Source organism: Rhinatrema bivittatum, chromosome 2 (genome assembly GCF_901001135.1).
Source record: "Rhinatrema bivittatum chromosome 2, aRhiBiv1.1, whole genome shotgun sequence".
Lineage (NCBI taxonomy): Eukaryota > Metazoa > Chordata > Amphibia > Gymnophiona > Rhinatrematidae > Rhinatrema > Rhinatrema bivittatum.
In genome coordinates this window covers 295,550,451-295,575,978 of record NC_042616.1, presented here as the reverse complement: position 1 = coordinate 295,575,978, position 25,528 = coordinate 295,550,451, and the positions used below count along the sequence as shown (strand labels likewise).

The 25,528-nt window shown below is 46.2% G+C and overlaps 1 protein-coding gene across 1 annotated transcript in view; it reads left to right on the top strand.

Annotated features, from left to right (window-relative positions):
* Positions 1–25,528, top strand: part of CRTAP (cartilage associated protein) — a 56,206-nt gene that overhangs the window by 12,854 nt on the left and 17,824 nt on the right. Inside the window, exon 3 of the mRNA XM_029589649.1 lies at positions 10,711–10,882. Within this exon, the coding sequence (XP_029445509.1) occupies positions 10,711–10,882 (172 nt within the window). The remainder of the gene's footprint in view (positions 1–10,710; positions 10,883–25,528) is intronic.

The window sequence follows — 25,528 nt, the reverse complement described above, 5'->3', positions numbered from 1 at the left end:
GGAGCCATTCTTCTAAGACCCCGCATAGAGATTTTTCGTCTATACTCTCTGGGAAACCCAGGAAACGTAAATTATCACGCCGTGCTCTGTTTTCGAGCTCATCGATTTTCTGGTGCAGGGCTTTCAGTTGCTTTTCAGTGTCAACCATTTTGCGTTCCGTCTGGAGAGCGTCATCCTCCACACTAGAGATCCTATTTTCGGCTTGTTCAAGGCGTGGGATCAGCTCGCTGAGAGACTCCTTAACTTCCCCCAACTGCTCGGTGATATGATCAAGTTTCTCATCAAGAGCCTCCCGGATCGCCGCTTTAATATCGGTGATCGTGAGCCCCATAGAGGAGGAAGGGGAGGCCTCCCCTTCGCGGGCAGCGGCCATCTTAGGAGCTGCCGACCTCAGTTTTTCCTTTTCCCTCCGTCCTCCCTTGGTCGTCATCGGCGGCGGCGTTGAGCGATTCATGTAAGTAATAATGGACATGAGCACTCTTCACTGCTATGTGTGTAGCCCCAAACGTGCGGTTTTTAGGCCCGGATGGGTCGCGATAGTTGGAGTGGGCCCTGGAGCTGGTGAGGGAAGCGTCCTCCCAGCTCACCACATCACGTGATCTCTACTTGAAAGGTTTTAATGATCCAAAGACAATGACAAACCTTTTCCGTCGGGAAAAAAATCAGCAGAATCAGGGGTCACGATTTGAAGCTCCAGGGAGGAAGATTCAGAACCAATGTCAGGAAGTATTTCTTCACGGAGAGGGTGGTGGATGCCTGGAATGCCCTTCCGGAGGAAGTGGTGAAGACCAAAACTGTGAAGGATTTCAAAGGGGCATGGGATAAACACTGTGGATCCATAAAGTCTAGAGGATGTGAATGAAGAGAAGAGGCATGGGGGTTGGCTTGCAGGAATGACGGCTACTACCTGGAGATTAATATCCTTATTCAATAAACATACACACGGTTAATGCGACACCAACATTGCTCTATGCTTCAACGACAAGAGGAACTGTGGAAAAAAGGATTTACATCCACAAAAAAGCAGGGAAGTAGCTTGCTTGTTACGGCGGTTACTACCCAGAATCAATTAAGCCTGATACTTCACTTGGAATACATATCCAACGCAGCTCACTGCTTCAATGGCAGGGGGAATGAAGAAAAGACAACAACCAATAAGGACTGAATTGCACAGGCTGGGTAAACAAGCATGGGAGTAGCTTGCTTATTATGGCGGTTACTACCCCTAAACAATTATTTATTTATTTATTTATTTATTTAAGGTTTTTTTTATACCGGCATTCATGAACTCGTTCACATCATGTCGGTTTACAGATAACAGGGGTGCGAATAATACAACCAAACATAAATAACGTGATGAAGAGAAGCAGTTACAATTAACAAGGGCTAATGAACTGGGAATGTAAGAAATAGAAAGAGATAGAGGAGGTTAATTATATACAAAAGTACAATATAAATATGGCGTCTCATATATACAGTCTCTGAGTAGAGAATTTATTTGTGGTGCATATTAGGTAGAGTTCGGGAAGGCTTGCCTGAAAAGCCATGTCTTGAGTCTTTTCCTAAAGGTTAGGAGACATGGTTCGTTTCTGAGTTCTGGAGGGATGGAGTTCCATAACGGTGGGCCTGCAGTGGAAAGGGCTCGGTCTCTTAAGGTGCTGTGATTAGTGGTTTTCGTGGGTGGAACAATGAGGCATCCTCTGTAGGCTTCCCTGGTCGGTCTTGTGGATTTGTGTACGCGGGGAGGAATTTGTAGATCGATTGTGGTATGTTGGTGAATGATTTTGTAAATCAAGGTGATGGATTTATAAATGACTCTGAAATGAATTGGTAACCAGTGGAGGTCTTGTAGCACTGGGGAGATATGGTCTCTTTTCTTAGTGTTTGTCAGTAGACGGGCTGCTGCGTTTTGGACCATTTGGAGCGGTTTTGTGTATGAGGAGGGGAGGCCAAGTAAAGTGGAGCAGCAGTAGTCCAATTTCGAGAAAATGAGGGCTTGGAGGATGGTTCTGAAGTCTTTGGCGTGGAAGAGTGGTCTTATCCTTTTTAAAACTTGCAGTTTATAGAAACAGTCTTTGGTGGTTTTATTGATGTGGGCTTTGAAGTTCAGTTTATTGTCGATTAGCACACCTAGATCTCTCACATGAGTGGTTTGTAGGTTGGTTGGCAGAGAGGTTGTGAGATTGTTATCAGGAGTTATGAGTAATACCTCAGTTTTGGCGGAGTTTAGTACCAGATTTAGGCTGTTGAGGAGGCTTTTGATTTCTAGGTGACAGGATTCCCAGTATTCAAGGGTTTTTGAGTATGATTCTTTGATGGGGATCAGGATCTGGATGTCATCTGCATAGAGAAAGTGTATTAAATTGAGGTTGATGAGGAGTTGACATAGTGGTAGGAGGTAAATATTAAAGAGTGTAGGGGATAAGGAGGAACCTTGTGGGACTCCGATGGTCGAGTCGTGGCGTGATGATTCTTTATTCTGGATTTTTACCTTGTAGCCTCTGTTGGTTAGAAATGATTTGAACCAGGAGAGCGCTAAACCAGAGATTCCTATCGCAGCTAGCTGTTTGATGAGGATAGCGTGGTTTACGGTATCGAAAGCTGCTGAGAGGTCCAGAAGGATCAATAGAAAGGATTGACCTTTGTCTATGCCTAAGATAAGTAGATCTGTTAGGGAGGTAAGTAGGGATTCTGTGCCCCGATTTTTGCGGAATCCATGTTGTGAGGCGGATAGAATTTTGTTGTCTTCGATGAAATCTGATAGTTGGGAGTTCACAAGCCTTTCCATAATCTTGGCTATGAAGGGGAGATTAGCTATTGGACGGTAGTTGTTGGGGTCTTTTAGGTCCAGGTTGGGTTTTTTTAAAAGAGGTTTGAGTGAGGCTTGTTTGAGGTCTTCTGGGAAGGAACCTTGGGAAAGCGAGCAGTTGATGATGTCCGCTAATGTTTTAGAGATGGTGTCTGGTATTGAGAGGAGAAGTTTTGAGGGAATATGGTCTGCTGGGTGTGAAGATGGTTTCGTTCTTCTAAGGATGGTTTGGATTTCGGAAGACGAAGTGGGTTCAAACATTTCAAGATGAATGTTTTTGATGTGAGGCATTAGGGCTGGAGTTAGTGGGATGATATTGGAGGGAAGTTGAGTAAGAAGATTTGTGATTTTGTTTTGAAAGAAGAGAGCAAGTTCATCTGCTTTAGCTTGAGCTTGGTTACTAGGGCATTCTGGTGAGGGTACTTGGGTTAGGGAGGAAACATAGGAGAATAGAGCTTTCGCGTCAAAGACTAAGTTGTGGATTTTGGAGGCAAAAAAGTCTCTTTTAGATTTGGAGGTGCAGGCCTTGTATTGTTGTAGCGTGCGTTTGTAGGCTGAGAGTGTGCTAGCAGTAGGACTTTTCCGCCAGTTAGATTCCTTTTGTCTTAATTTTTGTTTTAGCCTTCTAAGATCGTCGTTGAACCATGGTTGTTTTTTGGAGGCGTCTGGGTGGGATTTTTTTGTAGTTAGAGGGCAGAGCTTGTTGGCTATGGATTCTGTGATGGAATTCCAAGATCGTAAGGCAGTATTGGGATCGGTGAGAACAATAGCGGGAAGGTGTTTGGTCAGCTGATTGGTGAGGTCGTCAGGGTGACAAGGTTTCCTGTAATTGAAGGAGGGAGTAGGTGAATGAGGAGTAGTAGGTTTTTCCAATGCGAATGAGGTAGAAATCAGGGAGTGATCTGACCAGGGTACCTTCGTATTTTTTGGTGGGGAAGACGATTTTATGCCTTTGTTGATAAAGATCAAGTCCAGCGTATGTCCTGCTTTATGTGTCGGGTTTTTGACTATTTGGGAAAAGCCCATTGCTGAGAATGCTAGTAGAAGAGTTTGGCAGCTAGGTGAGAGAGCAGGGTTATCCATGTGTAGATTGAAATCTCCTAATATTATTGCTGGGGTGTCGAGGTTGAGGAGGGTTGTGGTTATTTCGATGATGGGTGAGACGTCAGATTCTAAGAGACCCGGGGGGGGATATATATGAGAAGGATTTGGAGTTGGTGAGATGTGAAGAAGCCAATTTCAAGTTTAGTATCGGAGTGTATCGGATGTTGTGAGAATTTAAGGTCTTTTTTAGTTGCAAGTAGGATTCCTCCTCCCCTCTTTTTCAGTCTAGGTAGGGAGAAGATGTCGTAGGTTAGCGTAGGTAGTTGGTTTAAAATTGCAGTATCTGAGGGTTTCAGCCATGTTTCAGTTATTGCGCAAATGTCTGGTTTGGCGTCAGTGAGGTAGTCGTTGAGGATTAGTGATTTTTTGGTTATAGATTGCGCATTGAAGAGCGATAGTGTGAATAGTGAGAGGCCTAGTAGTTGGGTTATCGGAGTTATTAGGATAGGTGTGAGAGTTTTTAGGTTGCGATGGTTTGCTTGTCTGGTTTGATTTGTTTTCTGTGAGAAATAGTGATGTATGATGGGGATTGAGAATGTTGGATGCATTTTAGAGTCCTGGAGTGGGTGCTGGGTGGATGCTGGAGTCCTGGGGGTTGTTGGTGTGTGGAGTCGTTGGTGTTGTTTGATTGTCTTTGTCTAGCGTTGATGAATGGCTGCTGGGGTCCTGGAGAGTTGTCCGTGAGTGTCACAGGTGTAGTTGTTTGCCTCTGTGTGTGTCTTTCTGGATTGAAGTTTAAGAGTGAGAGCGGTCAAGCGTTAGATGGCTGGTCTGGAGTGTGTAGTTGGCCCTGGTTCTGGTACGCTTGGAGGTCTTGGTGGATTTTAGCAGGAGTTCAGCCGGTTTCCGTTTTAGTGGTCGAGGGCTCCGGGGCTCTCAGGGGCTGCACGAAGGGGCGCACAAAGGGGCAGGCCCCTTTGGCATGCTCCTTCGGCGCGCGACGCTCGGCGCGCGGCGCCTAGGATGTCCGGGATTAAAAACCTCGCTTGCTTCTCCGTGATTGGTTGAGGAGAATAGTAGGAGGAGGTCCTGTCTTGTGGCTTCCTGCGGCGGTGGGCGGAGAGTGGAGAGTCAGCCGGATCGCCGCGATTTCAAGAAGAAGAAGCAGGAGGAGGTAAGATTGGAACTTCCCCGTGGCCGGAGCGGGGGCCCACGGAGGTAGGGCGAGAGTTAATGGCCTTACCCCGATGGGCTCAAGCGCCGGCTGCGCGGGCCTCTCTCCCAGCGCCTATCCGTTCCAGGGACCTGCTTTCAGTCGTGCGGTCTGCGGCAAAGAGGGCGTCTGCGGTCGTGCTGGGTTTTTAAATTTGGCGCGGTTGCGTTCTTCTGACGTCCCTCGCGCGACTGGGGCTGCGTCGTTCTTTTGTTCGGGGGAGGAGGGCCTGTCTTGTGGCTTCCTGCGGCGGTGGGCGGAGAGTGGAGAGTCAGCCGGATCGCCGCGATTTCAAGAAGAAGAAGCAGGAGGAGGTAAGATTGGAACTTCCCCGTGGCCGGAGCGGGGGCCCACGGAGGTAGGGCGAGAGTTAATGGCCTTACCCCGATGGGCTCAAGCGCCGGCTGCGCGGGCCTCTCTCCCAGCGCCTATCCGTTCCAGGGACCTGCTTTCAGTCGTGCGGTCTGCGGCAAAGAGGGCGTCTGCGGTCGTGCTGGGTTTTTTAATTTGGCGCGGTCGCGTTCTTCTGACGTCCCTCGCGCGACTGGGGCTGCGTCGTTCTTTTGTTCGGGGGAGGAGGGCCTGTCTTGTGGCTTCCTGCGGCGGTGGGCGGAGAGTGGAGAGTCAGCCGGATCGCCGCGATTTCAAGAAGAATTAGCAAGATACTTCACTTAGATGCAGCACCAGCACTACTATCTATATTGATGGTGGGGGTGGAAGGGAAATAGAACCAAAAAGTTACTTATAAGGGTCAAGAGTAACAGCTAAGTATGAAAAAAATAAGTGCGAAAGCTTGCTGGGCAGACTGGATGGGCCGTTTGATCTTCTTCTGCCGTCATTTCTATGTTTCTAAGTAAGACATCAGGGGTTTGTGAATGTTATAAACCAGCTGATATTATGGAAGCGAATGAACTAGCATTATTTGACTGGGTCATTCTTTGGCAAGTAATAATAATAGTGAGAACATTTTTTATCTTATTTCACCTTTCGTATTTCCCTGTCCCCAGAGGGCTAAGGCTTTTTTCCCATTCTGTGTCTATGGGAAAAATGGAGGTAGATGGAAGCAGAGTCCTAAAAAGGTTTTTCAGGCACTGCTCCTTAACTGAGAGTGCCACCTGCAGTCCCTCAGTATTGACCTGTACCCAAGCCAGTGTAGAGCCACAAATCAACTCAACTAACAACTTCCCATCCTAGGGCGAACATAGAATCCTGGGTTGGAGGCTCCTGAGCTGGAGACTTCACATCCAAGGACACAAAAGCCCCTTTCGGTCCAAAGGTTCCAACTATATACAAAGCCTAAGCTCTGTTCTAAGGAAATAACTCCAACAGTACAGTCTTTCAGAATCCAGGGGGTGGGTCTCTGGACTGATCTGTGGCATTTCAGGAAAGAAAATTAGCAGGTAAGAACCAATTTCCCATTCCTGTTCATACCCCATATCAGTCCAGACAAGCAGGATGTACCCAAGCTCCACTATACTGGGTGGGAACCCGAAAGACCCGCTCGCAGAACATTCTCACCGAAACTCACCTCCTCTGGCACCCGCACATCTAACCAATAATGCCTGATGAAAGTGTGAAGGGATGACCATGGTGGCCGCTCCTCAGATCTCCTGTGGCAGCTAGTCAAATATGCCTGCAACCCCTCTGGGACCGTCTGACGGAGATAGGACCGCCTGACGGAGATAGGACGAAAAATAGTCTTCTTCAACCAGCAAGAAATAGTGGCTTTAGAAGCCTTATTTCCTTTCTTTGCACCTCCAAACAAGACAGAGATGATCTGACCGCCGGAAACTTATTAGTGACCTTAAAATACCGCAACAGAGTCCAACAGACATCCAGGAAATGCAGTTCCCTTGCCTGCTGTCCCTCCCCAGCCAAACTTGGAAAAGCTGGAAGCTCTACCATCTGGTTGAGGTGGAATAACTAAACAAGCTTTGGAAAAACGAGGGTAGCACTGCAGTGACACACCATAGCCTGAAATCCGCAGGAACGGTTGTCTACAGGACAAAGCCTGAAGCTCTTAAATCCTTCTGGCTGAACACATCGCTACCAGAAAAAATGCTTTCAAAGTGAGGTCCTTCAATGACGCCCTCCACAAAGGCTCAAATGGAGCACCACAAAGACCTTGCAGCACCAAATTTAAGTTCCAAGAAGGACACATCCTTCACACCAGGGGTCGCAGATGCTTGGTTCCCTTGAGAAATCGTATGATATCCAGATGAGGCAACAACGGCCTTCCTTGCAACTTCCCACAAAAGCATCCCAAGGCTGCCACTCATACTTGAAGCGAATTATAGGCGAGGCCCATAGTCAAGCCCTGCTGTAAAACGGCCAGGATGTGCGGCGTATCCACCTGTAACGCACCCAGGCCTTCCTCTGTCACACCCCTGACATAAGCCAGCCGATGTGGCAGATCTCCTTACCTGAAGCAACATAGCAATAACCGCAAGAAGTTAGGTCCTTGTCTGAGCAGACCTTGAAGATGAGCCAATCTGATGGGGCTCATCCACAGCAAGATGAATTGGAATCCACAAACGGCGGACGCTGTGACCACTCCAGCGCCACCATCACCACCCTGCCTGGATGTCGCTCTATGTGCCATAACACTCGACCTACAAAAGACCGTGGAGGAAGCGTATAGCAGAATCTCTGTTGGCCATGGAAGAACCAGAGCGTCGATCCCTTCGGCTCCTGATTCTCTTGTTCAACTGAAGAATCACGTCACTTTGTTATTGCTGCGCAACGCCATCAAATCCAGTTTGTTTGGGTTTTTTTTTTCCTTAAAAGTTCAGCAACGCAAAAACAAATGGAAGAAAAGATTTACTTTCCTGCTGACTGAAGACTCGGGGAAGAAGACCTCAGGGGAAAGAGGGAACTAGGACCTCTGGCTTTCCAACCCCTGGATGCTGCAGGGTAAAGCTGAACAGGGATTGCCAACCTCCCACTTGCCTGGCTCGACCTGAGGGATGGCCCACAAAGGAACCTAACACCTCAGGGAGCGTCTCCTCTAATCTTCTTTCCTTAACCTCTTCTTCTCCTCCTCTTTCTTTATCCTCTCTCTTTTTTTTTTTTGTCAGACTGCAGGTTTGCACCTCTACCACTGCTGGAGGCAAAGAAGAACTGAGGGCCTGCAGGTGGCAACTCTGTTAAATAGCAGTGCCTGAAAAGGTTTTTTAGTTCTCTGCCTCCCATCTGCTGGTAGGGTTGCAAAACCCACTTGTCTGGACTGATCTGTGGTATGAATAGGAATATGATTTGAACCCGGCTTCCCTGGTTCACAGCCTGCTACTCTAAACACTAGGCTACTCCTGCACTCCTTCCCAGACCTGAAACTGCCCCCATTAAGTCTCAGTAATTCCATTTGTCATTCCCATCCCTAGCTGACATTTGTTAGATGAATGCGATTTTATCTGTCGTGGTCCTTGCTCATGCGACCACCAACTGAGCTGTTCCCATTTCAATATAGCAAACTTTCAGGGTGTAGTGGCCTGGCAAATCATCCAGAAATTGACATAAAGCTTCCATCACAAAGGGACAAAGTAGTCAAAACCTTGTATAATACATGAATTACTACCCTTTTCAAAATGACCTGAGACTCTTTAGGTACAGTTCATTTTCAAAAGGGTAAATTCTGAGATGATGGCTGACCTGCACATCAAGTTTTCAGCTGATTGATCCAATTTAGTAAAAGTTATTGTGCCTTCAAACAGAAAGACTCAGGCACGTGTTGAAAAGTCCTAAGAAAAAGGTAGTTATGGGCATAATAGAAGCCATCCAAAGGGCAAAACGCAAAGCAACAGTGGTGTTAACAGGGGACTTTGATCTACCAAATGTAGAGTGGAGGGTTCCAGTTGTGGGATCAGCTAGAAATAGAGCGATACTAAACACATGGCATGGGACGAGGCAGCGTCTTGGAGGGGTGACTCCAGATATGATACTGACAAACAGAGACGGTGTCACTGAGATTATGGTAGGAGACAGCCTTGGATCCAGTGATCACTGTAATATGTGGCTCAATGCGACCAATGAACCAGAACCAAACAATATTATAACAAGGGCCCTAGACATCAGAAACCTTGATGGGGGAGGGATTTGTGGAGTATAGAAGAACTGTGGGCGGCAATGAAAAGAAATATTTGAAATCTCAACAAATCGATTCAGGCATGCTAACAAGAGGAAGAGGATCCAAAAGACCACAATGGTTCAACAAAGAAGCAGCAGAAAAAGCAAGATCAGAAAAGCTTAGTATTTTGAAAATACAAACCGACAGATGTGGAGGCGGATAGGCAAAATTATGTTAATCAAAGGGAGGCAGACAGAGCATATGCTGCTACTACTGAACATTTTTATAGCGCTAAAAGGTGTGCGCAGCACTGAGCAGACACATGGAGGAGATAGTCCCTGCTCCATGGAGCTTACAGTTTGGTTGACAGACGGATATTGAGGATAGGATCACTTTAGCGGGTCAGGAATTCTGGGTAACGGCACTGTGTGTGAGAAAGTTGTGGCTTACATCTTTTGTGATAATTTTACTGAAAGCGGACTAAATCTAGCTTCTGGCAGAATTCTTTATTGTTTAGATGCTGATCCCACAAAGGATAGAAGGGCCGAGGCCTGGTTTACCTTGAAGGTGCAGGTGCAACCTCCTCTCTGGGAAATATGCAAGAGGAATTAAAAATTAACTTCCAATGTGTACTTTGCTGGGATGGCCCCAGTGGTGCAGGGGCGGGGGAGGGACGTTTTTGGAAGATGTGTGTCTGCAGGAAAGCAGTTTGGAAGGAGCGTGGAGAAACTTTCTGCAAATTGCACATGTACTGTAAAAATGCACCAAAATTGTTGCGTCCTGTGCTTTATTGCCCTCCTTTCTTCCTGTAACTGTTTCCCTCTGTCTTCTTCTTTCTTCCTTTCCTTTCTTTTTGTTTCCTCCCCTTTGCCATCTCCCAGGCTGCCCTCTTCCTGTTGTTACTCTTCTACATTTTTTTAACATTTTCTTCTGGTTTTCCCTTGCATCTTTCTCATTTCTTTCTTCCTCAAAGACTGACCCTCCTCCCCTCATTCGTCTTTCCAGCCTTCCTTCCTGTCTCCTTCCCTGCAGTCCTCCTTGGCCCTCTGTCTAGCTTCCTAGTCCTGTCTCTGTCTTTTTTTTTTTTTTTTCTTTTCAGTGCTAATCCTGTCTCACCCTTCTCCTCTCCCAAAGAGGATTGCTGCCTCTATCTTCTTTTTTTTTTTTTTTCTCCTTGTTAAATGATTGTGCCAGCTGCAGGAGCAGTGTCGCTGGCCTAGACGTGCACCGCAGAGCATACCATGCACAGCAGTGAACAGTCAAAGAGATTCAAGACCTTTCTTTTCTTCTTTTTTTTTTTTTTTTAAATGACTGCAGTAACATTTGTAATTACTAGAAGGCTGTTTGCTGTGTGAACAGCATTCCCTCTGCACAGTTCAGTTTTCTTTCAGTAACATTAGTGCCGCACTGTACAAAAATTTCAGGTTTCTGGTTCGTGCTGGAAGCGAGGGAGCTTGCATCCACTGTCTTTGGAATGCAGGCGGCAGGGGGGTGGAAGTTTGTTCTCTTTAGCTTGTCATGTCCACTTTAACTCTCTCTGTGTCTCCTCTCCTCTCCCTTCTCTGGCTTTGCGGTTTGTAGAACCTCTTCATCCGAGCAGTGAGGGCGTACAACGGGGAGAACTGGAGGACCTCGATCTCGGACATGGAGCTGGCACTCCCAGACTTCTTCCGATCCTTCTACGACTGCCTGGCAGCCTGCGATGGCTCCCGGGAGATCACAGACTTCAAGGACTTCTATCTGTCTGTAGCAGGTGGGCTCTTGAACAACCTGAGTCGGGGGGGGGGGGGGGGGGGGGGGGAGGATGGAGCCAGTAATCTTTAGCATGTTGGGGGTTTCTAAGTAGCTGTTGTAGGCCGGTATGTGGAAGGAGTGGCCTGGTGGTTAGAGCAATGGGCTGAGAACCAGGGTTGAAATCCCATTTCCCTTCTGACACTCCTTATGACCGTAGGCAAGTCGCTTTATCTCCCATCGCCTCAGATATCCACTTAAATTATAAGTTGTCCGGGGAAGACACATCGTACCCGAATACTAATAAAGCCACCTTGAGAGTTATTTGGAAAGGCAGGCAAAAAAAAAAATCCAAACAAAATGATTAAAATAGATCTTGCTGGAGCCTGCCAACAAGGGTTCAGAGCTGCCCACAGCTTTTGGTTTTCTTGTTTAAAAAATAAAAACCCTAAAGAAAGAAAAAAAAAAAAAAGAGAGACATGTACTTTTACCTGATAATTTCCTTTTCCTTATCATCCACCAGATCAATCCAGATTGATGGGTTTTTCTCCCCTACCAGCAGACAGAGGCAGAGAACAAAAGCTTGACTGTATCATAAGTCCTGCCACCTGCAGGCTCCCAGCAGTCTCTGTCTCCGGAAGATGGGGTGGGTGTCTAATCTGCAGTTGGCTATTCTGGTGGTCAAATAGCTTCCAGGAGTGGGGAGGTCATCCGGGCTATCCTCCTGGTCGAGTAGGGACAAGCAGGGGGTCGTTGGCCTATGTTTGTGCTCTTGTCCCTCATTGAGGAGGGTTTGAAAGCTAGTGGGGCTGGCTCCTTTATTCTCTTGAGGAAACAACAAAGAAGTGGATGCCACAGAGAAGTCTTTTTCAATTCTTTAATAACGGAGACGTGTAATATTGTGTAAAAATGCCCGACTCTGGCCGAGTTTCGCCACAATTAGTGGCTGCCTCAGGGGCTTATATATGAAAGAGCAGTAGTAAATTGAAAATCCAAATTAAAATCCGCAGTGCACATATATCCTTTGTTTACACGTCAGCACAGACCGTGTAAACAAAGGATATATGTGCACTGCGGATTTTAATTTGGATTTTCAATTTACTACTGCTCTTTCATATATAAGCCCCTGAGGCAGCCACTAATTGTGGCGAAACTCCGCCAGAGTCGGGCATTTTTACACAATATTACACGTCTTCGTTATTAAAGAATTGAAAAAGACTTCTCTGTGGCATCCACTTCTTTGTTGTTTCCTCACGGCTTTACTGGATCGCCTACCTTGTTGCTTTTTGGGTCCATCCTTTATTCTCTTGCCTCTCCTTTCTATTCTTGAGCTGCTTCTTTCTCCTGGATTCTGGTGGATAGAGTATCAGGAAAGTAATTTCCTTTTTTGCTTGTTTTGTTTATTTGGGTAAAGTTATTAATTTAAATAAAAAAAAAAAAAAGGGGCAGCACTTGGGTCCCAGAGCAAGGGAGGGTTTGCAGGCTCAGCCGGCAGCCTTCCCATGGCACAGGTGCAGGCAGACGGTCCTTATGGGTTAAGTTGTGAAGAGATGGTAAGTGGCCGCATTTTCCTTGAACTAGACCATGCAGCACTGACATGGCCACTTCCACTAAGCAGGGGAAGAAATGTGCAGTGTGTGGGGGTTAGCACCGGCCATTTCAGGCCCCAGGCCTCTGCTGGTCATTCACGGGAGGTGGAGAGGACCAATCAGGACAGTGAAATGCTAAGAGAAATTAGGGAAGCTAACCAAATTGGTAGTGCGGTAATAATGGGAGATTTCAATTACCAATCAGGAGAGGTGGAGAGGACCAATCGGGACAGGAGAGTCCCCTTTAGTTCAGGAGGGCAGAAAGGCCATTTCCAAAAAGCCGTCGATAAGCTCCAATTCAGGGCCTACCGCGGAAGATGTAGGCGAGGCAGGAATGGTGGCCATTTTGTGTCCTCCCAATTCAGATGGAGAAGTCAGGGAGCCCTGGTGGAGAGGGAGTGAAAATGTGCTGTGAGGGAAAGAAACCGAAACCTTGGCCATTTCAGATTGGATGGAACATGCTTCTTTAGAGTCCTTTTCTCCAGAATATGTTTGTCTTGATGCATAAGGCATTTTTATTTAAGAAATGTTTGTGTTCTAGCGTTTCTGGAGATCAGAGGACTCCTTTGAGATCTACTTCAATTCCTTCTTTGTCTAAGTGGCTTCAGCTGGAAACTGAAATGGATTTTGATCTGGATTAAGTAGCCTCGGGATGATTTTATTGAGAAAGCTCCTGGGGGAGTATCAGAGGGTGCTCACTCTGATTAAGAGGCATTGGAAGAATGGGAAATTCCTGTAGCAGAGGGAGATGTTCCGAAAATGGTCCGCCTTTTTAAGAGATAGGGATTGATTACTATGATTACTCTGGCTCTAGAGCAGCTGAGTATCAAAGAGAAGAGAACTGAGCATGACAGAAGAGAGAGGATCCAATTTTAGAGAGGCTTAGAGGGCCCGCAAAATTCTTTCCTTTTCACAGGATGGCAAAAGCTTCAGTCGCTGCGGAATGGGATATACCAGAAGCAGGGATAAAGGTCAGCAGGTCCATAGTGAAGTTATATCCCCTGCCTGAGGAGGCCTTAGAGCAATTAAATTTGCCTAGGGTGGATGCCTTAGAATCCACTGTCATAAGAACATAAGAACATAAAAGGACTATGATTCCTGTTGAAGGGAATGCAGTTCTCAAGGATGCCCATGATAGGAAGATAGAGATTCATCTCAAAAGGTCATTTGTGGTCAAGGCTTTACCACTCCATGTGGCTGTGTGTTGCAGTGTTATGGCTCAAAAGTGCTTACACTGGGTGCAGCAGCTTCCAGTGGCTAGCACTGAAGATAGTGTTATGGAGCGGGAAGCTGACAGCTGGAGACTGGTGTCACTTGTATTGCAGATACCTTATATGATTTGATTCAGACTTCTGCAAGGAGTACAGTTACTTCAGTGGCAACTAAGCATTTGCTGTGGCTGCGGATGTTTGCTCTACATCCCAACTGGGTAATTTGACATTCTGGGAAAGCTTCTCGTCAGGGAAGACCTGGAAAAGCTGGTCAAGCATCTAGGGGAGTCCAAAGCTCATATGTTGCCAAAGGACAAACCCCAGGGAGCTCAGAAGGCATTCCCCAGTATGCCAAAGTTTTAGGAATCCAGATTCTATCACCCAGGGAAGATCTCTTCTGCACAAAGGCAATATAGCATGAAGTCCTATAGTTCAGGAGGGCATAAGGACTCAATGAAGTCCAGAGGGTCCATTCTTTTATTGTTCAAAGAGAGGGCTGATCAACTCAGTTTTGTGGAGAATGGTCCCAAATAACTGCAGACCAAATGGGTTCTTTCTATTGCAAGGGATGGTTGTCACCATTTGAATGGTCTCCCTTTGCTCATCCAGTGAGAAAAAGGACGCTGTCAGGACTATTTTGGACTGTTTTCTTCATCTGGAAAAGGTGGTACTGGTGCCAAAGTCAGAATGGGGTCTGGGTCGTTATTCCATTTATTTTGTGGTGCCAAAGAAGGAGGGCATTTTTCATCCCATTTTAGATTTGAAGAAGATGAATGCATCTCTAAGGGTGCCGCATTTGCAATTGGAAACTCTCTGTAATGGTAATTGTAGCAGTAATATCAGGGGAGTTTCTGTCATCCCTAGATCTGTTGGACGCCTTTTGGCATATTCTAGTTCAGAGACACCATCAAAGATTTCTCTAATTTGTTGTGCTGGGAGGTCACTACCAGTTTCAGGCACTTCCTTTTTTGAAAGTTGTGGTGGTTGCAGTGGTCTTATAAAGGAAGGAATTATGGTGCATCCATATCTGGAAGACTGGTTGATACGAGTGAGGTCAAAGGAGGACTTTCAGTGAATGTTCGCCAGGGTGGTCCAGGTGTTACAGGATCTTGGCTGGGTCATCAATTTCCCAAAGAGAAGCTATGTCCCTCTCAGGTCTTGGAGTACCTAGGGGCTCAGTTTGATACAAGAGAAGCAAAGTGTATCTTACAGAAGAAAGGAGATTGAAACTTCAGACTCAAATCTGCATTCTGTTGCCAATAAGGGTACCCAGATTCTGGGACTATCTGCAGATTCTGGATTTGATGGTTTCGATCCTAGATCTTATTCCTTGGGTGGCACCACATATGAGACTGCTACACAGGGCTCTTCTTTAGAGATGGAATCCTTAGTTGCAGAATTATGAGATTAGATTGCCTCATAGCAGAGGCCTGGTGGCTGTTGGAAACCAAATTGTCAAAGGGCATGGGATTGGAGATTCCAGATTGTTACCACAGATGTCAGTCTGAGAAGCTAGGGGGCCCTATGTCAAGGTCAAGCGACCCAGAGTCTTTGGAGTGTGATGGAGGTATTCTGGTCAATCAATCAGTTAGAGACGAGAGCAATCAGAAAAGCATTGTTGGTCTACCTACCTCTGGTCAGGGGAAGGGGGTGAGTGCATTGTCAGACAATGCCACATTTGTGGCATACATAAGTAGATAGAGAGGGACCAGGAGTCAGGCAGTTTCTTTAGAAGCAAGTGTGTTGTTTTGGTGGGCGGAACAACATCTATTGCCTGTCAGTTTCCCACATCACCGAGGTGGAGATAGTGAAAGCGGACTACGTGAGCAGGTATATCTTAGATCCTGGGGAACTGCCGAAGAAGCATTCTCCATCATCAGATCCAAGTGGGGTGACCCTCAGGTAGACTTGATGATGATCAGTGTAAACTCAGAGGTTCCATGGATTTCCAGTTGAAGAAGAGAACCAGAAATGGAGAGTTTTTCGACATTCTGTCACAACAGTGGCCTCAACAGGGTCTTCCTGTATGTGTTTCCACCATGGCCTCTAGTAGGAAGAGTGATTCGAAGGATAGAGAGGTATTCAGGGCAGGTGATTCTTGTGGTCCAGGAAGCCTTGGTTCATCGATTTGATAAGACTCAAAGTAGAAAATCCTCTGAGGTTCAACCGCATTCCCATTCCTTTTTCATCAAGGAATGGGTGGCTCACTTTTGTCTCATGGCTTGGCTCTTGAGAGGAGAAGGTTGAGAAACAAAGGCTATTCAGAGGAAATGATTGCCACCTTGCTACAAGCCAGGAAAGTGTCTATTTCCTTAGCATATGTTCTTATTTGGAAGATATTTGATTCCTGGTGTCAGGAGTCAGAACTGTTTCTATTTGAGACTTCAGTTCCATCAATTCTTGCCTTTTTGCATAGAAGTTTGGAGAAGGGTTTGGCGTTGAATTCTCTTAGGGTTCAAGTGAAAGCTTTTTCTTGTTTCAGAGGCAAAGTACAGAGAGTTTTCTTGGCATTGCACCTGGATGTGATCAGACTTTTAAGATGTGTAAAGCATTTGAGGTCTCCTCTAAGGAAACTGGTACCTCAGTGGAATCTCAACTTGGTGTTGAAGGCTTTGTGTTCGTCGCTGCCTTAAAAATCTCCAAAGAGATACCATCCACAGTTCTGTCTAAGAAGCTGCCTGAGCTTCTAGTGGAATGTATTTTGACCTATTTACGCAAGGCCTTCCCTTTGTCCACATAAGCTGCCATAATAACCTTTTTAAACCAACATGCAAACATATCTTTTGTTGCTGCCTCACTGTTATGCACACCAGCATACAAAAAAGTGATCAGACTTCCTAAAATCATTTGTTGCTTTCAAGTATCTCAGTAGAACTCTCCAGACATCCAAAGAATGCAATATAGGTTATTCTTCCTTTCAACATGCCTGCTAAAGGAAGGCAAACAGACTGATTCAGATGAAAAACCAATACTACTTTTGGAAGAAAAGAGAGAACCATTCTTATCTTGACCAAATCCTGTGTAAATACCAGGAAAGGCTCCCCGCAAGACAAGGCCTGCAGTTCCAAAATCCATCTGACTGAAACAAATGCCACCAGGAAAACCATCTTCAAGGTTAGAAGCCTCAAGGAAATCCTCCTAAGAGGATTCAAATTCAAATCCCAAAAAGGAACAGGATCCATTACACGAGGTCTAATGTGCTTAACCCTTCTCAAAAAATGGGAAACATCTGGATGAGTAGATGTTCCCCCTATATAAGCCCTCTGTAACATGCAATGGCTGCTATCTGTACCTTCAAGGAGTTAAGAGCTAGCCCCTTTTTTTTTTTTTTTATAACATTTTCATATACATCAAGTATTTAACATCTTGATTTTTCTTGTGTGAAAAGATCTCCTGTATAGAATGAAGTATCCCTAATGGTTGGTAAATGATATTCTTGTGTATGTAATTATTGGGAATTTGGGTATTTTGGACCCCTGATATAGTGGGTTTGAGCTAGCCCCTTAATCAGACCATTCTGTATTAAGTCGAGAATGCAAGAAATCGAAGCACTCTTGGGGAGCTATCTGCTTGCCACAGCACCAGTGTTCAAAGGCCTTCAAAATTCGAACATACGCTAAAGACTTAGATGTTTTCCTTGCCTTCAAAAGAGTATTCACTACCTGTAGAGAGTGATCTTTCTTAATCAAGCGTGACCTTTAAAGGCCATCCAGAAGGCAAAATGTTCTCAGGATGTGCCCTTGTGAGAGATATCTGTCCTGAGGAACCTGCAAAGAATTTCCATCCAACAATCTCATGGGATCTATATACCAGGGACATCTTGGCCAATCTGAAGCTAATGATTGGAAATCCTCTGAAGAATTCCCCCTATCATAGCCCATGGGAAAAACTTTAGGATGCCCGCCCCCCATCCCCATGGGCCCAAGCTTCTAGACCCAATGATCCTTTTTCCCTTCAGTTAAAGAAGCTTTGCACTTTCACTTTCCTGGAGGTAGCCATTGTCTCTCGTTGGAGTGTCCCATCTGAGTACTTTCTGACTAAAGGCCACTTGAGATAAGGACCATTCCCCTAGATCGATGATGATGCGTCTGAGAAAGTCTGTCTGGATTTTCTCCACTCTGTTTGTGCAAGGCAGAGAGACTCTCTAGATTTTTCTCCACCCACTAAAGAAGCAAATCCATCTCTTCAGATACCTGAGGACTCTCGGTGCCTCCCTTATGATTCACATAGGCCACCACAGTAGCACTGCCTGATAGTATTCTGACTGCTTGACCTCTAAGGAGAACCACAAAATGTACGAGAGCCAATCGAAACGCTCTGGTTTCCCAAGAATTGATGGACCATCCTGCTTCCTCTTCTGACTACAAGCCCTGCGCAATTTGATCCAGACAGTAAACTCCCCAACCAAAAAGGTTGGCATCTGTTGTCACCATAATCCAAAACAGAGGTTCCAAGTCCTCCCCTTTTTAAAAAATTCTTAGGGTTAAACCACCAATGCAGACTGATCTTTATTTGAACAGGCACCAGTAGCCTCCGAGAGTAATCCTCAGACTGAGGATCCCAAGTGGACAAAAAAAAATTCTGAAGGGACCTCATATGTGCCGTTGTCCAGGGAACTAGATCAGCTGCCACTGTCATGGAACCCTGTTGGATACCTGATCATGCTTAATGAGAAAACCTCATGCATTTCTTCCAGCTGGCTTATAACACATGAATCTAATTTATGATTTTATGTGATTTTCTGTTTATTGAGAAAATGTTTATGGTTATTTAATCCTGCAGAGTGATCAAATTGTCTCAATTTTTACATTTTTAAGAAATATGTGTGATGTTTTTATTTATGTCCTATCTTTTACGATTACATGTTATTAGCAGTGTTTCCCAACCTTTTCAAGCCCAAGGCACACCTATATCAACAAAAATTATATGTGGCACACCAACCTCCATGGAGCGGGCAATGCAGACATGTAGAGGATTCATATGGCCAGAAAAATAGCTAGGGAAGCACCGAGAGACCTGCCAGTCCCTCTTTGAAATTTTAAAATAAAGAGGGAGGCAGAGAGGGGCCAAGACACACACAATCCCACACTAAAGACCAGTTCTCTCTACATAGAAGTGCAAGAGGTAGAAGAAGTCAGTGTGGCACAGGTAGCCAGCCCAGGTACCTTGGCTGCACATGTTGTGCCAGAGTTCCTTCACTACGCTGCTCCCTACGCTCAGAATAAGTCACATCTAGTGCTCAGTGCATGTTCTGCCTGTCTCATAAAGCCTAGGGGTAAGTCAGAGGCTGGAAGGACTCAAAGGAGGAAGCTCAGAAGGCAAAGATGTGTGCCAAACAAAGCAGGGCACTGCTATCCATACTCTGCATGGTGGTTATTACTTTCCATACTCCAGGGCTCATGCTGTAGCTAGGAAGGGGAGGCATGCATGACTATACATGTTCAAAGAAAGGAATTTGTACATGGTTTGTTTTTGGTTTTTTTTAAATTCTTTATCATTTTTCAAAATTACAAAAACTGAATTTTGCAAAACGGTAACACATGGAGAACTATCAAGTATCAAATTTTTTTCTTTAGACAATTTCCAGAAACAAAGAAAACAAACTCTATTTTAAACAAAAAAAATCAACATAGTATAAGTTTAAGGGGTGATCCGGAATATTATAGAGAGATATATATATAAACCATATATTTATTTAGGGAAAACTGGCTTTAGCACATCTACCAGTTTCTATATTCTATTATGTGTTTATGGGAGAAGTAGTGGTGGGGTTTTTTTGATAGAAAGAAAGTTTTCAGTTGTTCCAAGGTAAAAAATATATATATTCTTCAACCCCCCTCCTTAATACCCATTTGCAGGGAAATTTTAACATAAAGGTATAACCCATAGAAATTATTTCTTGGCGTAAGCCTAAAAAGCCTCTACGCCTTATTTGTGTTGTTGAGGAGAGGTCCGTAAAAATGTTTATGTTCTCATTCTTGAAGGAGATTGGAAACTTCCTAAAGTAATTTTCATTATAGTTTGAACATCCGCCAATGATATTAGCGAAACCAGAAGTGTAGCGCTGTCCAATACTTCTAATGATGAGTTTTCTAAACTTTCAGTGAGATTTTCTTGCAAATTTAATCTGTTTGATACCACCGTAGATTTAGGTAAGAAATAACGCTTCTTAATTGCCGGTAGATTCTCTTCTTCAAAACCAAGAGCCTCTTGAAGAAACCTTTTCAATGTAACATAGGGAATCTCTCCCAAAATTCCAGGAAAATTCAAAATCCTAATGTTTAAATGCCTAGAGGGATTTTCCAGAGATTCTACTCTTCTGGCAAGAAATTCCTTATCTTTTACCACTGCTGCTTTAAATTTTATATTTTCCTGCTCCTACCCCTCCAAGGTCAAAACTTTTTTTGGAAATTAAATCAGTTTTTCCTTTGTAGGTCAAATGAAGTTTGCGTGTTCTGTGGAGTGAAACACTCAAACTTCGTATTGAAATTGTTCATTGTAGTCGCAATTCCCGCCACTAAAATCCCGTAACGCAGCCCTAGTGACGACCTCAGGGCATTCTGTGGAATCATTAGGGGTTTAAACTCTGGGGGAAGCCTCTTGTATTAGTTGCTGGCCATTTTCAAAGGGACTTACCCCAGTTGCCCCGTCTTCCAGTCCGGTTTCTGCTGCCTCGGGCGCTGCTCGTCTCTGCCAGGGCGACCGCAATAGCTGGCATTGCCTTAAGAGGCTGCGGTCAGCGTTGGATTCGCTGCAGACACCCCAGAAGCAGTTCCATCGTTCAGCTCTCTGCATCGGGGGCTTGTCTTTGATCGGGACTCAGTGTCGTCTCCTCCGGTGCCGGGACTTATCTCTCCGTCTCTGGCACACGGGGCTCCTCAGCTCCTGGAGCTGAAACTGGCGACCTTCTTGGTTGGAAGCTGTGCCTTGAATCTTCTGTGTGTGTAGCTGATGAAACTCTGAAGTAAGTTTCTCCAAGGCATCTTGCTGCTCCACAATGCGCTGGGCCAAGCCCGGTATGGACTGCAAAACACTGAGTTGTGCCGGATACATGGAGATAGCAATCTGTTGGTGTTTGAGGTAGTTGTGGGTGGATCCTTGGGCCGGTGGCAGATGACCACGCCCCCGGGGAAGATTCCGAGGGGAACTTCCGGTCAGGCTCAGAGTATGGAGACAGACACACCCTAGTTCTTTTATTATACAGTACTAGCCGTTAAGCACGTAAAACGGGCGCGGTCCGTTTCCTTCCCACCTCCCTCCCCCTCTTCTCCCTCATCCTTCACTCTCTCCCCCCTCCTCTACTTTCCTCCCTACCCCCCCCCCCTCTCCTCTCTCTCCCCTTCCCCCCTCCCTCTCCCCGCACCCCCCGCCCCTCCCTCCCCCCCCCCCCCACCCCAGCCCGCCCTCGCGCCCTCCCGCACACCCCCTCCCCTCTCCCTCCCTCCCCCCCTCTCTCTCCCCCCCCCCCCCTCTCTCTCACCACCTCCACTCCCCTCTCTCTCACCAGTCCACTCTCTCACCACCTCACTCCCCCTCTCTCTCACCTCCCTCTCTCTCTCACCTTCCCTCCCTCTCACCTCCCTCCCCTCTCTCTCACCTTCCCCTCCCTCTCCTCAGTCACTCCCCCTCTCTCAATCCCCTCCCCTTTAAGATCATCCACAACCGGCAGATCTCGGGGGGGGGGGTGTCCCTCCCGCGCGGCGCCGCTACTTCTCCTCCCGCTCCTGCCGGCAGATCTCGGGGGGCTGTCACTCCCGCGCGCGCGCGGCGCCGCTGCTTCTCCTCCCACTCCTGCTCGTCATTGCGGCTGCCGCCGCTCCTGCTCCTCCCACTCCTACTTCGCGGCCGCCTCCGCTCCTGCTTTTCACCACCACTCCTGCGGCCCCACCGCCATTTTTTTTTTCGGGCACGCACGGCTCTGACCGACGTGCTCACCCACACATGCGCGGTAGAGCTGCTCTCTACTGCGCATTTGCGGGCCGTCGGTCAGAGCCCATTTATAAGGTAGATATTGAACCACCAGAGGTGGCAATAGTGAGCTGGAAGGGCCCGGCAGGGCTTTAGTCCCTCAGGTACTGGAACAGCGATCCTGGATAACTGAGCTGTAGAGAAACTGAATATAGTGAGTAGGCAGGGTATGCAGAGTTCAGGAACAGAACCTTGATGGTAACACTCACACAATAGTCTCTAGAAATAGTCCAGGAGTTGGAATGAGTTAGGCCCTCGAGGACCGAGTACCTGGTTCCAGGGAAAGCTCTGAGAGAGAGATGGTAACTCACTGATGTAGTAGGCAGCGATGACTTCCAGGCAGAGTAAGTATTCATCAACCAGTCTGGGAACATGGGCCCTCGAGGAGCAAGTGCCAGTTCCTGACTGTGACCTGAAAAACAAAGAAAGCGCGAGGCCCCCAAGGAGCGGGTACCCCTGGTAAGTCCGAGGAGGCAGAGCAGCTTAGGTAGAGTAACCCTTGCTAACTCGATTAGTTAGCGATTTCTAAGACCTTATATATCCGGTATTGATGACATCATCTCAGGGGGATGCCCCTGAGGTTCGCACCCTTGCTGGTACATCAGTCAGGGCCGCGCTGTGCGCTCGCCCTTAGGCCCTTGTGAAACATGGCGGATTGCAGTGTCGAGCCGCTCCGGAGATGCCGGAGGAAGACAGAAGAATGATGCCGCGGCAGCCTACCTTCCACTTGAGCAAGAGGGAGTCGCCAAGGAGGTGAGGAGGGCGGAGTGGAGACGTCGGACAGCGACAGTTGCAACACGCGTAACTTTACTGTTACTTCAGATGAGGAGGAAGTTTGTAGTTATCGAGTTTTAGGGCATATTGGACAAGTTGAGGGCTGGGCTAGTGTAAGGGGATTTGGCGCCCTAGGCGAGCCTTCTCCCTTGTACCACCCCCCCCCCCCCCCCTCTCCTCCCGGTTGCACTGCCACCCCCTGGTCTCGGCCCCCACTCCTACTTCATTCTAGATCACTCCCGCTGACTGTGTTGTTTTCTGGGTCATGAGAAGTTTGGGCACTGCTCGTGGCCCGCCAAATCTCCATTCCTCTTTGCCACCGCTTGCGGCCCCATATGACTCGCACCCAGTGGCGCACCAAGGGTCTCCAGGGGCCAATGCATTTATGTGCCTCTCCAGCATCCCCCCTGTAATCCTTCTTGTACTAATGCTTAAGGTTACAGAAAATCTGTGGTGTCTCTAGACAGGAGAATTTGGGGGGGGAGCCAAAATGACATTTCTTCATCACACCCACCTCTATAGCATGGATCCTGCTTTAAAATTGGTTATAAAAAAAAAGTGTTAATAAAAAAGTCCAAAGGGTCTTCTGTGTAATTTTAAAAAGCTGGCCAGTTTCACACTATAAAATTATTTGATAGCCTCATTCAACTAATTCTATATGGCTATGAGAGTGAAGTCTGGAATATATAGGAAGGGACAAAATGTCAATATAAATCCTGCACCTCCAGTTCTGTAACTCTGTGCATCCACTGAAATTCCCCCAAACAATGGAGCTTGGATGTTTCCCTTACAGCTCATCATACTAAAAGATATTGTCAAATTCTGGTGTCACCTCACAGTAACAGCAGCACAAACACCTTCCACTGCCAGGTACATTGTGAACTAACACAAAACCCCGCAAAAAAGACACTCAAAATCTATACTGCAATCCCATTGTAACATAGAGTAATAACACCAAGAACTCAAACAACAATAACCCTACCTGTGAATAAGCAAGGGTAAATATTACACTGGGTTCTAGGATAACAATACACCACCTACTGAGGAAACAAAACAAACCCGATTGCTATAGATCCCTATACAGACACTACATGCTAGCAGAATCTCTCATCATGGTCACACACACAGAGCAGAGACAGACCCTCACCAAATACAGAATACAAAATAAAGGAGCACAAATTAGAAAAAACTGAAATGGAAACCCCTAGAAGCCAGACTGTGTATTAACAATGGAAAAACAGAACCACCATTCCTCATAAAACAATAAAATCAAGAAACAAAGCATCAGTTATAATAGTAAAACCATACTAATAAAATATTTTAAAACTACTGATAAATAGAATGTCTATTAATTAAAATAATATACATTTTTTACAATTTCCCAAACACCAATAAAATATTTCAAAACAGCACATATATCAAATAACACCCAATAATTAAAACTAATAAGGATTTTAAAAAGCCCCTGCTGTCCATACATGGGAGCTCTTGATTTCCAGTCACCCTGATATTGTCAAGGATTAGGAGGTTATCCTCTCTCACTCACACATACTCACATGTCCATTCTCTCTCACACATACACTGTCACATACATACACATTCATGCACTTATACCCACCATAACCTCTCGCTCTCACTGACACTGACACACTCTCAGGCTCTAAGACACTCTCTCCTCCTTCACACATACACCCCACACAAACTCTTACTCCCCTGGATCTTCTCATACACACTCATGCTCTCACTCTCACTGGCTCCCTCACATACACACAAACACACACACCCAGGCAAGCTCCCAATCATTTTCACACACACACACACACACACACACACACACACACAGGCAAGCTCCCAGTCATTCTCACACTGACCCCCAGGCAGGCTCCCATTCATTTTCACACCACTCCCTCCCCATCCCCCAGGCATGCACACATTCATTCTCACACACACAGACCCCCAGGCAGGCACCAATTTATTTTCACACACACACATACAGCACAAACAGGCAGGCATCTATTCTCACACATACAAACCCCAGGAAGACACCCATTCATTCTCATACATAGACAAACCCTCAGGCAGGCACCCATGCATTCACACACATACACCCCCAGGCAGACTCCCATTCATACACATGCAAACACTAAAGGCAGTGACCCCCTCTATTTCTTTTGCCAGCAAGCTCAGAGCCTCTCTCATTCCTCTGCTGCCACTGTCACTGCTGCCACGTGGCTATTGGGGAGGCACTGATTGCTGCTAATGGCACTGAAGCCCATTCTGCTGCCTCCTCTGTGCAGGCCCCGTGGGCTTCCAGTTCCTCCATGCTGATCTCGTACATTGTGAGATCCTCATAGAGAAAGTGCTACTCTTGCACATTCCCAAAGATTACATGTGGCAATCAGTAAAAAGTATTTTTTTTTTTTTTACATTTGCTGTCTGATCTTAGTTTTTTAATTGGTTGGTATAGGCTTTTTTTTTCCACTTTCCCTTTCTTATTTTTTTTCCAATTCCTTTTATATTGTCTTTTTTTCTATTTCTTTTCTCTCCATCTGTCATCTTCCCTCAACCACACAGTCAGGTTCTCATTCTCACATTCTTTCTCTCTCTCTCTCTCACACACACACACAGGCTTTCACTCTCAAATGCTCTCTCTCATACAATCATTCATACACACACACTCTCACTGTCACATGCTCTCTCTCATACAATCATTCATACACACACAATCTCACTGTCACATGCTCTCTCTCATACAATCATTCATACACACACACTCTCACTGTCACATGCTCTCTCTCATACAATCATTCATACACACACACTCTCACTGTCACATGCTCTCTCTCATACAATCATTCATACACACAGTCTCTCACTGGCACATGCTGTCTGAGTCTCACACACACAGGCTCTCTCTCACTTCCACATGCTGTCTTGCTCAAGCACAGGCTCTCACTGTCACATGCTGTCTCTCTCACACACACAGAGGCTCTCATATGCTGTCTCTGCAAACATTCAGGTCTTCACTCCCACACACAGTCTCTCAACTCATCTCATACACGCACACACACACACTCTACAGACCCTCAGCCTCTCTCTCACTTCTGGGCCTCTTCTTTACGGGTC